At 36.2% G+C, this 16462-nt stretch overlaps 2 protein-coding genes across 4 annotated transcripts in view; one reads left to right on the top strand and one right to left on the bottom strand.

Moving 5' to 3' along the window:
• ITGBL1 (integrin subunit beta like 1) overlaps nucleotides 1-10164 on the top strand; it is a 134570-nt gene extending 124406 nt beyond the window's left edge. The window contains exons 10-11 of the mRNA XM_085215545.1: nucleotides 3652-3765; nucleotides 5235-10164. Of these exons, the coding sequence (XP_085071671.1) occupies nucleotides 3652-3765; nucleotides 5235-5326 (206 nt within the window). The 3' untranslated portion in view covers nucleotides 5327-10164. The remainder of the gene's footprint in view (nucleotides 1-3651; nucleotides 3766-5234) is intronic.
• A 205-nt stretch (nucleotides 10165-10369) lies between these two features.
• Nucleotides 10370-16462, bottom strand: part of FGF14 (fibroblast growth factor 14) — a 378041-nt gene continuing 371948 nt past the window's right edge. For all 3 annotated transcript variants that reach the window (XM_085215548.1, XM_085215547.1, XM_085215546.1), the window contains exons 4-5: nucleotides 15926-16124; nucleotides 10370-13272 (exon numbers count right to left, since the gene is read on the bottom strand). In XM_085215548.1, the coding sequence (XP_085071674.1) occupies nucleotides 13133-13272; nucleotides 15926-16124 (339 nt within the window). In that variant the 3' untranslated portion in view covers nucleotides 10370-13132. The remainder of the gene's footprint in view (nucleotides 13273-15925; nucleotides 16125-16462) is intronic.

Below are 16462 nucleotides of genomic sequence, written 5' to 3'. Positions count from 1 at the left end.
AATGTGATGGAAAGTGTCCCTCAGATATTAGGAAGTGACACTGAAACAGGTTACCCGGAAATGTTGTGGATGTCCCCTTGCTGGAAGCATTCAAGGCCAGGCTGGATGGGGCTTTGAGCAACCTGGTTGAGAGGGAAGTATCCCTGCCTAGAGCAGGAAGGTTGGAGCCAGATGACCTCGGACGTCCCTTTCAACCAAAACCATTCTATGATTTTATAATTTTATACTGTAACTTGGGGAATGATCTGTTTCCCTTAGAGATGGTGCTTGTGTTTCTTCTGAAAGATGTGAGAGTTTTAGCGACTTGGAGCACTGATCAAATCTACCTAACTGACAGTTATGGGACACTCCCTCAAGGGAGAAAAAGCCTCTGCATAGGATCCCAAACCTTGTATTTTAGGTGAGGTGAAATAAAGCAGGCAGCACTTTCATATCCACTAGAATGAAGTTGTGAAGAAGACTGCTATCTCTTGTGTCTCTGAGTGGGAAGGGGATCATAGGCAAAGAGAGAGAAATTTCTCAAAACTTTTGTTTATGTGCTCTTATTATTTTTTCCTTATTAATATTCAGGCAAATCTATTCTTGATATTTAAAAATGTGCCTGGAAACCATGCCTTACTGAGTGCACATACTTAATGTTCGTAGCTAGTGTAACCAGCTACGTCCAGAGGCCAAAAATGAGAAATTGTTCCTTCTTTTTCTGTGCATTAAGTAATAACTAACCAAAACTGGTCAGAAAGAGAATGTAGAACCATGCACTAATGAGTTCTTTCAGGGTTTGTTATTTCCATCCTTGCTGGAGACCCAGCCAAGATATGGAAGAGCTATAATGGATTGAGGAAACTTGAACTTCTGTATGTCACATTTAATAGTCTAAGGAGTTCTGGTTTTTAGTAGATAAGTGCTGAAAACTTTCAGAAAATTAAACTCTGTTAATGTAAGCAAAGTTGAGTGTCCACATTCCTAGGCTACTTTGAAAATCTTGGCTCACTGACTATGCCACCTGTAGCAAAAGCTCTTCTCAAGGAAAACAGCAACACCCACCATGCTGCTGCCTCCCTGGCAGTAAATACAGGGCTGCAGATGGCTACTGTAGTGGTGCAGGACGCAGGCGAGGTAATGAGCCAAATCCCATCCGAGAGGATCTGGCTGGGATCCCAGGAAACACCCCGCAACTCATTAGACTCATTTTAATTAAACTGAGGAGGCTCCCAGAGTAGCATTCTGTTTAGGGAAAAGACTTATACATAACAAATTTTACATTTTGGAGCCTGATCTTCCTTGCTTGATTTGGCATTAAATTTGCTGTATCTTCTGTACACCATGAACAGGAGCAGCATCAGTGACTGCTTATGCAGAATCATTTCAGGTTTCTAACAATGCCATGATTTTATTAACTATTCTAATGTCACTAAAATTCTCATACTGTTCCGTATGATTTTCAGCTGTTTGTACTTTCTAACTTTAATAAGCATAGACATCTGGTTTAAATGACACTCAAGTATGTCTTAGGAAAGACATATAGAGCGAGCAGGCAACATGTATGCATTTCTCCATTGCCTATTTATGTAATGGCAATTTTTATGCTTGTAGGAAATGTCAGTCTTTTTCATGTCAGTGGCATAGTAGGCAATGCACACTGAACTCACATAAAAAGTAGATGCTTAACCAAATAATCCCATTCCCAAATGTTCCAAACATTAATTCTTCCTGGACATGTTTACACATTCCATATGTTACAAGTTAAAACAACATTTCTCTAAAATTAGACAGAGACCTTTTTTTTCAATAAACAATGTAAAATAATTATATTTTTAAATGAAAAAAAAATAAGTTTTCTGCTCTGCAGTTTTAAAGAATTAAGTTTCAACAACCAGAGGACCTTTGGTGACTAAGGAAAAGAAATGAGGAAAATTGGTTGACATAAACAGATCCACAGGAGGATTTGTTATAAGATATATATATATGCTTGATTTTTTACCATGGATTTTATTCAGAGGTCGATGAAAAGAAATGAAAGATGGCTCAGCTCCTTTTAATTCATCCATGAACTCTGTTTGTCACATAATGACAGAATCAAGCTTTCCTCTCTCTCTTTTTTTTTTTTTAATAATACATTGAAGAAATTGGTGCCTTTGTACTATAACTGTGTTGAAAATATTGCAGGAAGGAGCAATTTTCAACATCATCTAACTCACTCATAAGCATGTTCTGTTAAAGGTCAGCAGCTTTGGTAACTTTAAACTCAATTTTCCATAACTGTAAGGTGTAAGTGCATTTATTTATTTATTTATTTATTGTTTATTTTTCAATTTGCTTTGTGCTGCAACTTCCTGTAATTACTATCTATCTCCACGAAGGATTTTCCCTCTGCAATTACTAAACTCCTCATCTTGGCACTTAACTATCCGAACTCTGTGTAGAAAAGGAGATTCAAACAGGTGGGGATTGGCTCCATAAAAGCCATCTTTCTTCAGCCGAGTGTTGTAATTGGCCAGGTGGAATTTCTAGTTGCAGAATTCCAGTGGAATTTCTCAGTACAGAAAAGCTCCCACAGACTCTTCTCAAACTACAGGCTTCCAAATACACAGTTTTCTGATGGCAATTGTCCTTTTTCAGGATTTAGAGCCATGAATTTTCTCTCGACGATTGGGGTGTCTGAATTTTTCCTTAATGGGAAGTTTTTGGTTCCACCCCGCTTCTAGGTGGATTATGGGTGGTACAACCTAGATATCACTGAGGAGTCTTTCCTTTGGCTGTGGAGGTATAATCTGATGTGCAGGAGCTCTGGATTCAATCCCCAACATCTCCACTTTTTTTGATTTGGATATTAGGAAAAACTTCTTCACAGAAAGACTGGTGACGCACTGGCACAGGCTGACCAGGAAACTGATGGACTTACTATCCCTGAAGGTGTTCAAGAAAAATTTAGATGCAGCACTGAAGGACATGGTTAGTGGGCATGGTGGGAATGGGTTGACAATTGGACTAGATGATCTCAGTGGTCTTTTCCAACCTTAGAGATTCTATGATTCTGTAATTTTATAATCCCCAAGGAGGAAGACAGCAGCTTAACCCAACAGGGACCTTCGCGTACCCTGCAGGAGTGAGCAAACTGCTGAACCACAGTTATGTACACAAACACTTTTTGGCATAGAGAAAAAAATTTTGCAATTCCATGGGAGGTGCTGCATCTTAATTTGTGGTGATGGAGATTTTGGGGGTTCAAATGACCTCCATAGGAAACATCCCTAAGGACATTGGATGAGGAGTAACAGTGGGTCAGGGACAATTTGAGCTTCTCCAGTCAAAAAAAAAAAAAAAAAGAAAAAAAAAAAGAACAGTTTATGTGAAAAGTGGTTCTGATTGTAGGTCTGAAACCAAAGGAAATCTTCAAAGTGTGAGTCCTGATTAAGTGAAATAGCAGAATCAAAGCATTAGCAGGAACGTTTTGCCACTCTCGTGGTCACTTTGGAAGAATCCTTTTACTCAAAAAGCTTTTAGCTTGATTATTTTCTTTCATACAGTAGTTTCTCAGGTTGTAATTTTGTGCATGTGTCCGTGTGTGTGCACGTATGTCTGGAGATGTTATTTTCTAGCCTGAAAATGCCAATGCTCTTGGACTGTAAGTAATAATTTTTGTGATTTCAGGTTCCTGCCACTGTGGAAAGTGCATCTGTTCACCACAGGAATGGTACATTTCAGGTGATTTTTGTGAATGTGATGACAGAGACTGCGACAAACACGATGGTCTCATTTGCACAGGTGCAGTACAGGCTAACTCTTAATTGCTCTAAGAAACAAACTGTATGATGAGAATTATGTTAGACAAAGCCCATCTTCTTTCTCCACTAATGGAGGAACTGCGTTTTCAGATTATTCAGACCCAATGTAATTCTTTCTTTATGCAGTATGATAATCAGCTTAAGGTTTCAAATCAACAGTAGAAAGTCTGAGTATGAATTTGAGTAAGCAAACAAGATATGAAATCCATCAACTATTTTCATTGTAGTAGATCACAGTTTACTCCTCTTTGCCAAAGAATGTACAGTAGAACCACTGTCATCATGAAATTTCTTCAAGTTTAAATCTTCTCTGTGTGTAATATATTTAAGTATTTAAGTAATAGAAAATATTCACTTGCTTGATGATCTTTGTTAGGTGAGAGATATACCTATGCTGGGCGAGGGATCTTCTGGCAATCACAGCTCTCAGTGGGAGGCTAAAATACCTGACAGTTTTTCTTACGTTGTGACGGCCACTGATTAAAGCGGAGTCACCCTAACACTGTCCAAGTGCTTGGCAGATGCAAAGAGACACGGGCAGGCTGCCAGCAAACTCTCATGACAACTCTTGTGACAAGTAGCAACATGGGAATCATTAAATTAACTTGCTGGCTACTTCCTGTTACAGATCTTAATTTTAGAAAACCTTTGCTGAGCAATTATTAGATGTGGAAGGAATCTGTGAGATAATTAGAGACAGAGCAAGCAGGTTGACACTAGTAATGCTGATCACAAATGCGGTCTCGTAGCTCACCCAATTAGCAAGTGGCCTTTTCTGGGGCAAGTAGCTAGTACAGAGACAACAGGATCCTGAGCTGAAGGTCATTCACAGACCTTCATAAAGCTGATATCAAAAGCAGCACACAGTGGAAACCCAGGATGTACAAGTCTCTGGCTGAGCATCCTGGAGTCATGAAAAACACTGAAATAAATTGAAAACCTGGGTCTCAGTACTTAGTGTTTCTATCTGCAAAACAAGATAAATGCATTTCTCATCTAATAGTGAGCTTGAGAAATTATTTATTTGTACAGCATTTCTGAGAATTTAGGCTTAAAGATTATTAGGTTCAAATGTTTATTACTGTTCTGTTCATAACTTTTTATCTCCACATCATAGTTAAGTGTAATAATTTTTTTTTTCTTGTACATTAGAATACAGTGTTAACAGTGAGCTTCAACAGCTGGGTGCAAGTAGTAGTAGCATAATTACAGTACTTGCAATTCTGCTGATGAAAGAATGCTATTAATTCTTCATAAGTGTAGGCCTGAGGTGGCTTCTTAATGCAACGGCATGGTAATTATGCTTCCTTGGGAAAAAAAAAAAAAAAAGGTAGGAGAATAATAAAGACACAATGCAGCTACTTTATCATGGTTTTTACTTCCCATAAGACACATTTTAATGTAGCACATTTCAATTATTATAATTGCCATTTATTCATTCTGTTCTAGGTAATGGTGTTTGTAACTGTGGGAACTGCGAGTGCTGGGAAGGATGGAATGGAAACGCTTGTGAAATCTGGCTGGGAACAGAATACCCTTAACAAAGGACACCAGAGACTGAGGGTTCTTCTAGTTTGATTTTTCTTTAGGCTGCTAGAACATTTAACTGTGGAAGTACTCAGAGTGTGGGTGTGGGTGTGTGTGATTGTTAATACTCTCGAACTGTCATGTGAATGCCTGCTCCTTAGAGAAATGAATAGCAAAACAAAACAAAAACAACATCAACAACAACAACAACAAACAAATCATTTGGGAGCAGGACAGTCCAAGCTCTAAAAACTAAAATCATTTAAAAAAAAATGACCCTCCACATTTTTTTGATAACTTCAGTGAGGCTGAGATTGCACCCATTATGTCTGTTTCTTAAGCAATCTTCGGGCAAAATGAAAGAAAGTCATTTGTTTTTACACTGTACATTCGGTTTTCAACTCTCCATATCAGTATGCAACAGTATTCCTGTAGAAGAATAGAACTAATTAAGTATCTGTCAGATACTTCATTTGATATATTTTATGGTGTTTGTCAAAAACATTGTTTGACTCTTTTCTTTCCAAACATCCTGATTATGCCCCAGCTCCAGAAGAAGCATTAAAGTAATTTATCAATTTGGGTTTTTTTTCGGTTTTTTTTTTTTTTTTGGTCAAAGAATTGAGAATTGAGTCTGTGTAACTGATGTTCCATTACCTCACAGCCATTGGCTGAAGACTCAAAATGTTTGAGGAGATCCTTGTCCACAAGATAACTTCTGAGTTACTATGGTTAAAGAGTCAATAAGTTGGTTATCCATTTTAACATTCTACAATACTGTCAAATGCATAACCTATAGAAGTATAAGGAATTAAACTAATAAACATATAAATGTATGATTAGCTATTCCAAATATGTATCCTGCCACTCATATGTACTTTTCTCATACTGTTTTAGATATGTATAGTTGCCTAGTCCTCTTGAAAGTAAAGCAAATGAAAATTTGTTTTACTAATAACTTTTAGGATGACAACTCTGTATGTTATCAGAAATCACTGTTTGGAACAGATTGCACTGTCACTTATGGTCTTCACCGAATTTCACTGTTTTTAAAATCAGAGGCCTGAAGGTCAACTGACTTGAAAAATCAACTATGTTGAACAGTAGCCGGGTCTCAGCCAAAGAAGCTCAAACAGTGACAACAAAATAATTAAAGTTTTAAAACAATAAATGCAAACAAAGCACTGGTATGAACAAAATTTTATTTTTATTTTTCCAATGGTGAAATGCTGCTCAGTGTGAAATTCACATTGAGTTATGAAAGATGCACAACTATTGGGACTTCCCTAACTTATTTACATATGAGTCTCTCTCTTTTTTTTAAGTACATGTAGATTTGGCAGCCCTTTAATTTCTTAGAGCAAAAAAAAACCCCATACATTTTAATTTCAAAAATGCTTATATTTTGTGAAATCATAATTGAGCAAGAAATTGCTTAAAAGTTTGGAAAGCATTTTTAATATCAAACTAACATTGTGGTTTAGGTGCCAAGGATTTTTGAAGAGGTACATGATTCAGAAATAAGGGAACTATGTATCAACTGAAAAGGCATTTTCATTATTATTCTAGAAATCTGTTTTCTTTTAGAAAGGACAATTTTGAAATAGCAAAATACGATGGTACAGAACACATAATAGAATGCAAATTTTTTAAAATGAATTTATATAACCATTTTCATTATTGCCTCTTCCCATATAGCTTTATTTTTCCCACATTTTTCCTTAACCTAGATTCTTCCTTTCTAAAACTGAACATTGTGAAACCTATGTTCTCAGGGTGGCACAGTATAATCACCAAACATTTTTGCATAACTTATATAGGAGTTATGCACAGAAATACCAGGTCACATACCCCAGAGCAGTGAATTACCTTCTTTTTAGATAGCCAAAATGTCAGATAGAGTTCTAAAGTATATATTAATACAATATTACAGAACTTCAAAGTAAAATTCATACTGAAATAATTATTTATAATTTATACTTATAACCCTTAAACTGTTTATGTCTGAACAGGAATATTCAGAAGTAAAATCTAACAAAATTTCATCTTGTCAGCCCTGCTGTCTGGATAGCATGGATTGTTGGGTTTGTATTTAGGAGTATTGCCCATCTGAATGCTCTTAAAGTCTGCTCTTTTTCCACATATACGTTTATCTGCTGAGTCAGAGAGTATACAATGAAAAATACAGAAAGTTGTACTTTATTTCCTTCCATTCATATTTGGTACTGTAACAACAGAAATATTAGATAATCAAAATTCTTCTTCAGACTCAGATGGTTTTTTTATTTGTTTTGTGGTATGACAAGCACATTTGTACATACTGTAGATCAGCTTTGGCATTCCAGGCACTCGTATCCAGACAAAGAAATAATTCTTTAGAGGGTTATAACATCCTATTTGATGCATTTTACTTTGTAGTTTTCTTTCATTTCAAATTTATATACTTAAGGAGGGTAAGATGAATCTTTCTTACAGTTTAATTTAGTTTAATTTTGGTTTAAAAATGGTCTTTAACATTTTGGCTACTAAGTGAGTTCCATAGCCATAGAATTTCAAAAAGTATTTTCCACATTTTTCTTAAGGTACACATGGAAAAATGTCATCAAGTTCTAAGACAACTACCATCAGTGGCTAATTAAAATGTAAGTTATCAAAACAAATGGTGCTATCGTTATAAACCTTATATTTTCTAAGACTACTAAAAATATAATGAACACATATTTTCCTCTCCATTTTTTATTGTTTCTTATATTGTTGCCTGAACACCTCCCCAGTACCCTTCATGCTGAGGTAACTGGAGATGGGGCTCTCAGCCAATCTCTTCTGCTTCTTGTTTCCTACCTAGGAAAATGAATACAGAAGGAATACAACTATTACTCTGTGTAAGTGAAAATAATAGTGGATTAATAAATTGTGATTTTGTTTAACCCATTCCCTATGACAGGAATTCCAGATACATAAACAGTAAAATCAGGAAGAGGCACGGGATTGAAACATACTGGCTGGATAATTACATGAAGCTGTAAAAGCTTGCTTCCAAGGCCTGTGGCAAACAGCATTTCTAAGTGCTGAAAAAAAACTGGATAGATGGGGATTTCATAACAGCTAGGTTGATGAAGCTTAAAACAAAAGAAATGATAGCCTTGCTTTCTTGTGATAGAAAGAACAAAACCCAGAATGACGCAGAACTCCTCTACAGGTGACTTACAGGAGTATGCCTATTTTGCATAACATCAGTAAAATCATCTCTAAAACAGCCATAGATTGATTTACTTTTCTAAATGATTGATCCCCTCTTGATCCTTTTTTTCCCCCCTGGCCAAATGCTCTTACAGAAACACACAGATGAACATTTAATCACGTACCCGCTCTGATATTTCTGATGTGCTGCCCTTGTTTCCTGACAGAACAACATCTCACTTTGTAACTAAATGGCACTGGGATGAAAAATCTGAGTATTTTTGTCTCCAGGTAATAGAAAGAAGATTTTACTGCATCTTTAAAAATAAGTCATTGAACTTGGATGAGTCACGAAAACAAACCCAACACACACAAAAACATGTTATTAGGTATTTTAAAATGCACTGCACAGCTTATGAGTTTATCCAACAGGAAATTTATAAGAAAGATAACCTCCTTACTTCATCTAGTTTCACTTGCATTCCCATCTGAATGGAGTTGAATAATTTCTTATTTATACCAATAAATGGATGGTTCAGACACACTTCTAATGTATGGACCAAACTGCCTGGATTCATACCTCATCATTACAGTGGTCTTAAACCAAGAGGAAAGTTTCCCCATTTATGTACAAAAAGCCAGAGTTCTTAGTGTTGTTTCAGGTAAATACCAAAGTCAAATAGAATTGCTTTACATTTATATTTGGGCTTGTTTGTTAAGGATCAACCTGACTCTACACACATTAAATTTATGAAAACAACTCTAAATTAAAAAATATGATTTGGAAGCAAGTAAAAATTAAACCGGCACATGAAGGAACGTCTGTATATGTGTACAAAAAAAAAATAAAAATAAAAATAACAATAAAAATAAAAATAAAAATAAATAAAAATTAAAAGCTATAGAAACCTTTTTATAGGCTCTACAGTGTGAACAATCTTTTAAATACACAAATGCCTGTGTATTTATAAAATATTTGAAGTACAACAGATCAGTGCTACACTGAACTGGATTTTTGAAACTGCACAGGTGTGACTGGTTTTGCCAAATAAAACCTTAGCTGAAATACAGATTAAAAAAATATGTAAAGAGATGACTGTGAGCAGCGTTAACATATCTGTCCACTATAGAATTGTGAGATGAAGTTAGATTGCACTGCAAACAGTATCTGTGAGAGTAGCTACAACCCAGAAGGAGAACAGAGTACAAACAAAGCGTGCAAAGGATCTGGAACGCTGCAGATTCACAGACATCTGGACATGTAAGTACAAAACACTCAACCTGTAAATACAAATTGATTCCATCAGGTTTACCATACAGTATGTTGGTAGTAATAGATAGATAGTTGAAAACAGCTTTCACTTAACAGCAGAATTAATTTTGGAGGGAACAAAATGGTGTCATCTCATCTTAGAGAACAGCAAGAGAGGTATTATATTAAAGGAGCTAAAATTTTCTTTGGCATGGTAAAAGGGGAGAATTGAGTTTGCCAAAATATTTACATGAAGTTTCACCATACTGTGGCCAGTGCAATCGTGTTTTGCACAGTCTACTTCTTACATAAACTTTTTTGTTGTTTTTCAGTATTCCGTCATATAAATGTTTTATTCATCATGTTCAATCTGTGTATACAACAAATAATAATAAAGACAAACTGTACAATGCAGAAAAACTCTTTGCATATATGTATGTAAATTCAGTAATACAGATGAACGAATCTTCAATACACTCAATCTATTACATGCAGTTCATCCTTGCCATACCCTTCCCATGCAACAGACGAGACAAGACAAAATTAAAAGGAGGAAACAAAGCACAGAAACCCTTCTTCTGTGTTTAAACAGACTGTAGAACAAGAAATAATTTTTAGGACAACGATTCATTGTATTAAACACACATATGCATTTAGACCACAGAAACAAAAAGAGAAATTAAAAATATTATGGTGCATTTTCAGTATGTATGAACTGCTTACCGAAATCAAATCCAGCCTTAATTGTAGCCCCCTAAACTGCAAATTATAATTACCTGGCATCAGACAGTACTTATGTAGCATTAGGCCATGAACCAGAGGCTCCTTGCAAAGCTCAGCCAGCTTTCCAGTCCTGTCTCTCACTAGGCTCTTAAACGAGCGAGAGTAAAGGGACGGCTGGATTGGACATGAACTCTTATTCCCTCCTCAGGAACTCTTAAAAAACCTAAGTGAGAAAGGGAACGTGGCCTTCAGTTGTATTACTCTACTCAAAATAATTGTGAATCATTGCTCCTAAGGGACCCAGGAGATAGGACAGCATTAAGGATACTGCCTCTCATGGGCCCTCCTAATTGCAGAGCAAGCCCACATCACATCATGTGAGTTGCTTTGGTTTTGTTTTCTCAGGTATCATGCACAAATCCCACTGGACCAGGTGGGATGAGAAGTGTGCACCGAGATTTTTACTTTTTCCCACACGCACATATTTAGTGCTAGCAGGCAAGGGCACAGTCTAAGTTAAAGTTTCTTTGCACTTTTTTATCACAGTAGTGAAGTAGTTTTGCAATACTATTATTATTACTATTATTATTATTTACATTCCCTTCCTGGAAAGACCCTAGAATCAAATGTTAGGTTGCTGTTCTTGTATCACATATACAACCAAGGAAGTCTGGCCTACCAAAACAACCCAGAACTTAGTAGCTTTATAGTAGCTTGTTAAAGAACAACCAAAAGTTGCTTATAAACCACATTTGAAAACTAGCATGAAAAGTTCATTAAGACTGAATAAATTACTCAGCTGAGCAGATAGGGAGTCTGAAATGACCACTAGACTCTTCCTGTTAGAGACACTTCCGAACAAAGACATGATAAAATGAAATATGAGAAATACAATAGTAAAAAAGGAATGGACAATTTCCTTTTTTTCTTTTCTTTTTCTTTTTTTTTTAATCTCTAAATATCAAGATAATAGGTAGAGGCCAAGAGAGTGCTATCACACAGTTCTCCAGACAGAGGCACAGTTTGGTCCTTGTTGCCCTTTCTGAGAAACAAATACCTTCGTAAATATACAGACAGCACCCACAGTCCTAGTGTCTGAAAGCATGTGACTAAGTATGTAACACGTCAGTGTCATTACTGTGGTATTGTCTAATTCTTTTTTCCTTGTAACATTGGTTTTACTGTTCACAAGCGACAAACTTAAAGTGTTGATGGTGTTTCTCATGATATGAGCCAAGGCTTCAATTTTGTAATGATTTTGATTTTGTCTAGGTTCATGTAGAAGAAAGTACAGTATACAGAGATCAAGGCAAGGCACCTTCAATCTATCAATTTGGTGAGGATATTATTCTAGAAAGCTGGGTAGAGGTACGTACTGGAATATCAGTGAGATACATAGGACTGGATTTTGCATGCTTAGCTAAAAATAAAAATAAAGTTTTGTAATACGTCCAGTTGTAAAACTTTTTTCTTTTTTTTTTAAAACACCAGAAAAACTATAATTTTTAACTACTCTTTGCATTGGTGCTGCAGAAAAGAACACAACAACATCCTTGCCCATGCTTTGCTAAGTAGGTGTGGAAATCAGCCAAAAATAACAATGGCATTAAATTCAGTTCCTTAAAAACAGAAAAGGATTATATTCGAAATGGATATAGGTAGCGCAATTCTGGTTAGTCTTAAGTGTTTTTTTTATTGGTGGTGGTAGTTTTTCAAACAATGAAGCTTTAGTAGATGAAAAATGAGCCTTAATTCAGGCCTACAAGGCCTACAAAATTCTTTGGACCCACTTTCCCAAAAACAAGTGGGTCTTGCTCGCTGGGCAAGGCAAATGTTACCATTACCAGTAAGCCTGTGATATGTATAAAACACACACAAAAAAAGAAACTATAGGGGGATGCCAAACACTCATTTCAGAAAACTTCCTGTTGGTTGTGTTTGACACTCTTCCCTCCACTATAATGCCAACCTCAGAAGCACAGTATCTGTTACTAAAGAGTATTCACATTGATCAGCATTGTAAGCCAGAGACAACGATCCTATTCTTTATAGATATAATTTGTAATTATAGATTTTTGAAGGCTTCCTGATTCCCTGATTACTTTCAAAACTAAGCCACCGGCAACACTTAAAGTTATAGAGAAACACAATCCCTGCAAAAGGTCACAGACAGTGGAGCGAGCAGCCTTATAAAAAAGGGAAGAAGAGAAATCCATAATAGCACAGGTTTACAGCATCTACCTAGAAATTACTTGATTATTTGTGTGCTACAAAATAGAACTTAAACACATGGATTTTGCTGAAACTGGACTCAAAAAGGGATTATGGGTAACCGTCAGCAGGCAAGGTATCAAGTGTACTTGTGAAGTATGTCATTCACATGAAGTGTCACAGTCACAGAAAAGATATTAAAAAGGCATTCCAATATCTGGTAGGGCATTCCATGGTCTGAGTTTAGCTGGTTCATCCAGGTGTCTTCTCATTGTGGGTGGAGCTACACATTGAGCTTTATCCGCTTGCAATGATTCAGTTCAGAACCAGCCACGTGCCAGAACGCCACTTGCTGCGAGCTGATCCACAGACACTGCAGAGGGGAAGTCTGGCAAGGATAAATCGCTCAACTGCACTCGGGACTCAGTAAGTCACAACACCTGTGAGGATCTGGCTATGTCGTCTTACTCTTGTTAACTGGTGGTTTGCCGCCATTCATTATTGCAGACGCACTTGTGCTTTTACTTGGAGTTACCCCAGCCTTTGGCACTGTTTCTCCAATATCATGCAAAGATGGTTCTCGATACATGGCAACTGAAAGGAGAAAAGAAAGAAAGAGACATTTTTAAGAACATGTCTTATTTAAGAACATATCTCAAACAGGATTATCTACAGTAACTAATATTTTTTTTTGCCCCATTCCTGGAGACATTCAAGGCCAGGCTGGATGTGGCTCTGGGCAGTCTGCTCTAGTGGTTAGCGACCCTGCACATAGCAGGGGGGTTGAAATTCAATGATCATTGTGGTCCTTTTCAACCCAGGCCATTCTATGATTATATGGTTATATGATTCTAATACACTCCATGTTTCTCTTGCATGATGGGAAACTGTTTACTTTCACAGCTACTTTGCATGACTGATGTCTTTGCTTGACCCTCTGAACTTCCCACTTCTACCATATATGTCTTAAAAATAGCAGGAAACTGTATGCTCACCTGTTAAAAGGAACTATTGAAACCTCAGAAATTAGAAAATACAGATATGTATTTATATGAGAGAGACACAAAAAGATGCATATATTTTTATATACTCATTTTATGTATAATCTTTAAAAAAAGTATTTGATGATTTTTTAGAAGTAAAATATGAGTTGTCTGGATGCAAGTGCCTTTTTTTTAGCCCTACATTGCAAGACTGGTCTTGAATCCAGCTAAGAAAAATTATTTGTACACCTGGCTCCCAAGTCCAAGGAGCATGATTATAACCTCTTCAGGTTACAGCTGAAGAAGTGTTTGGGACTGTTCTGCAGAGTCCACATGAAATTTGGGCGTTTGGTTCCTCCTTTTCAAAAAAGGATGCATTACACACTAACCTGCACTGAATGCAGTGCAGAGAGCTCCAAACTAAATTACTAACTGAATTTTCAAATGAATTAAAAGTTTGCCCCTGGGTTTCATTCCCTATGTAACCAGTTTAAGTCCTTTGAGGGAAATATATGTGTTCAATTACACAGATCCAGCTTCCTTAATGATTAATGCTCTTGGATAATTCAATTCCATTTTCCATGTCAGTGATTCAGGTAATATTTCCACTTACATCTAACTTCAGTAGCCTTTATTTATATCAGAGCAGTATTAAAAGAGATATCAAAGCAGTCAAAGAAATTAATCACCACATTGACTTTGGGTTTCGCTCTGTGCTGCCACAGAGCACAAATCTTTAATCACTTGGCTTATTAAAGTAGGAGGCAGGAGCATCAAAGTACTGGCACTGGTCTTCAGTAGTGTAGGGTTTCATAAGAAATATAGAATTTGATAACTAATCAAATACTTGTTCTAACATTTCCAGTAACATAATCTAAATCCTTTTGTGGCCTATGAAAGTCTGAAATTAAAGATCTTCTCTGGAGTAATGGAGGCTGATTATGATTTTGTCTTCAGGGTGAGACCCCAGAAATGTGTTAGGAACGCTTCTTTGCTGCTTAACAAAGAACTTGATGAAGTAGCACCATGACCTACAAAAATATTAAGTCAAATAGTATGAGATAAAACTACAAGGAGCTATATATCAGAGGTGTAATATTTTAAAATTCTATTAGGCAATGTAAAAAACTTATTTCTATGCCTGGGCTAGATATTTTGAAAGCATGTGAGTCCAAACATCAATGAAAATGGTTGCTTCCTTTCTAATGAATGGATGTTTACTTTAAAAATGCACTGGGTCTGACATAAAATATCAGTAGTGATGAAAGCTTGTGAAAATACAAAAACATTGTGAAACAAGGGAAGAACAAAGGCGTCATCCTGAGTTCAAATTTAAAGTTAAAAATAGCATTGTTCAGAGTTTCACAATAAAGGAGCAATCTAACATTAATAAACTCATCCCCTCATCTCCTAATCAAAACTTCTAAAGTCAAAATAATAATATAAAAAAAAAAAAGCACACACACACACACAAAAGAAAAAACTCAAAAAACTGGACTGTTAACTAAAGTATTATTAGTGTGTGATTTTAGATGTTAAGTATGTAGGTAATTTTTAGAATGACTGAGGCTATATGTGGCAATGATCTCAGTGAAATTTGGAGTGCTGACAGGACAGGACACAAAAAGTGATGCAGGTTAGAGGTGGCCTGCAGAATAAATAGATAAGTCATAAATAGATCAATCATAATCCAGGAGAAAAGCAAATGTTTTTCCAAGGAATGTGAGACATCATTTTAGTGTGTAAGGTTTGTACAACTTTCATTTGCAACTACCTTGCTTCAATTGTCAACTTATACAAGTTATGTATATTACATCAACTGGCTAAGTAATCAAGTATGATCTGTTTTATAAGCAGACATTTGTGTTTTGCATTAAAAAGCTTTTACCTTGAAATACACTTCATCCATTCCATTTATAACTCTGAATTATCCCACAGTGTCCATTTTTTTCATTCTGATTGGAAGACTCATGACACTTTTTGCTGCTAGCAAGATAGTATCTTAAAGGTGACAGAATACATATTCACAAAAGATTTCTTTTCTTGTAAAATGACCTCCTAATCCTTTCAAAGAATGTTTTTAGATATACCCTTTCTAGTATAACTATGCCAAAGCACAAAACTGCTCCATGAATCCTGGGGACTGTCATTTGGAATGGCTTCTGTGCATGGAACACACATTCACAAAGATTATTTTAGAAACTATTCCCTTTTCTTTCCCTGAGATTTATAGGAAGAACTGCCAATGATGGACTGCATCTCACCTTCCAATGGCTTGGGTAGAAAATGAGCTGCTGGTTTTGTTTTCTTGACTCTATTTCCTTTCATGACCTGCCCTTCCTTGTTCAGACCTAAGAACCAGGCCCTTCCGGACTCCTGTTGTCTGTAGAGCATGGATGAGTAGATTACATAATAATTTTCAAAAACAGACTCCTTGAATTTGCACTCCGGTGTAAAAAGTTCCTGTGGGAGGAAAAGTAAATGTTAAGCGGTATCTCTGAAGTGCTGCTTCTATTTTGACAATTCACAGACACCTTTAGATCAGTTTAATATATGACTTATAGTTAGGTTCTGTTTTGAGACTAGAAAATCTATCTTCCTATAGATGACTACCAGGTGAAGTACTTTCACCTCTCACCACTTCTCTTTCCCCATCTTGCAACAAGGATAGTATATTTTGAAAGTAAAGAAGAGACACAACCATAAAAACACTTAAAAATACAGGCATAATTATTCTCATGTTTTTCTGAAAGATTATCCTTGTTTTTCTTGAATTAGAATGTCTGGCTAAAAAAAAAAAA

Source organism: Meleagris gallopavo, chromosome 1 (assembly GCF_905368555.1).
Source record: "Meleagris gallopavo chromosome 1, MGAL_WU_HG_1.1, whole genome shotgun sequence".
In the NCBI taxonomy this organism is placed as follows: Eukaryota; Metazoa; Chordata; class Aves; order Galliformes; family Phasianidae; genus Meleagris; species Meleagris gallopavo.
Note: the sequence above shows the minus strand (reverse complement) of the source record. Positions and strands in the feature narration are given on the sequence as shown.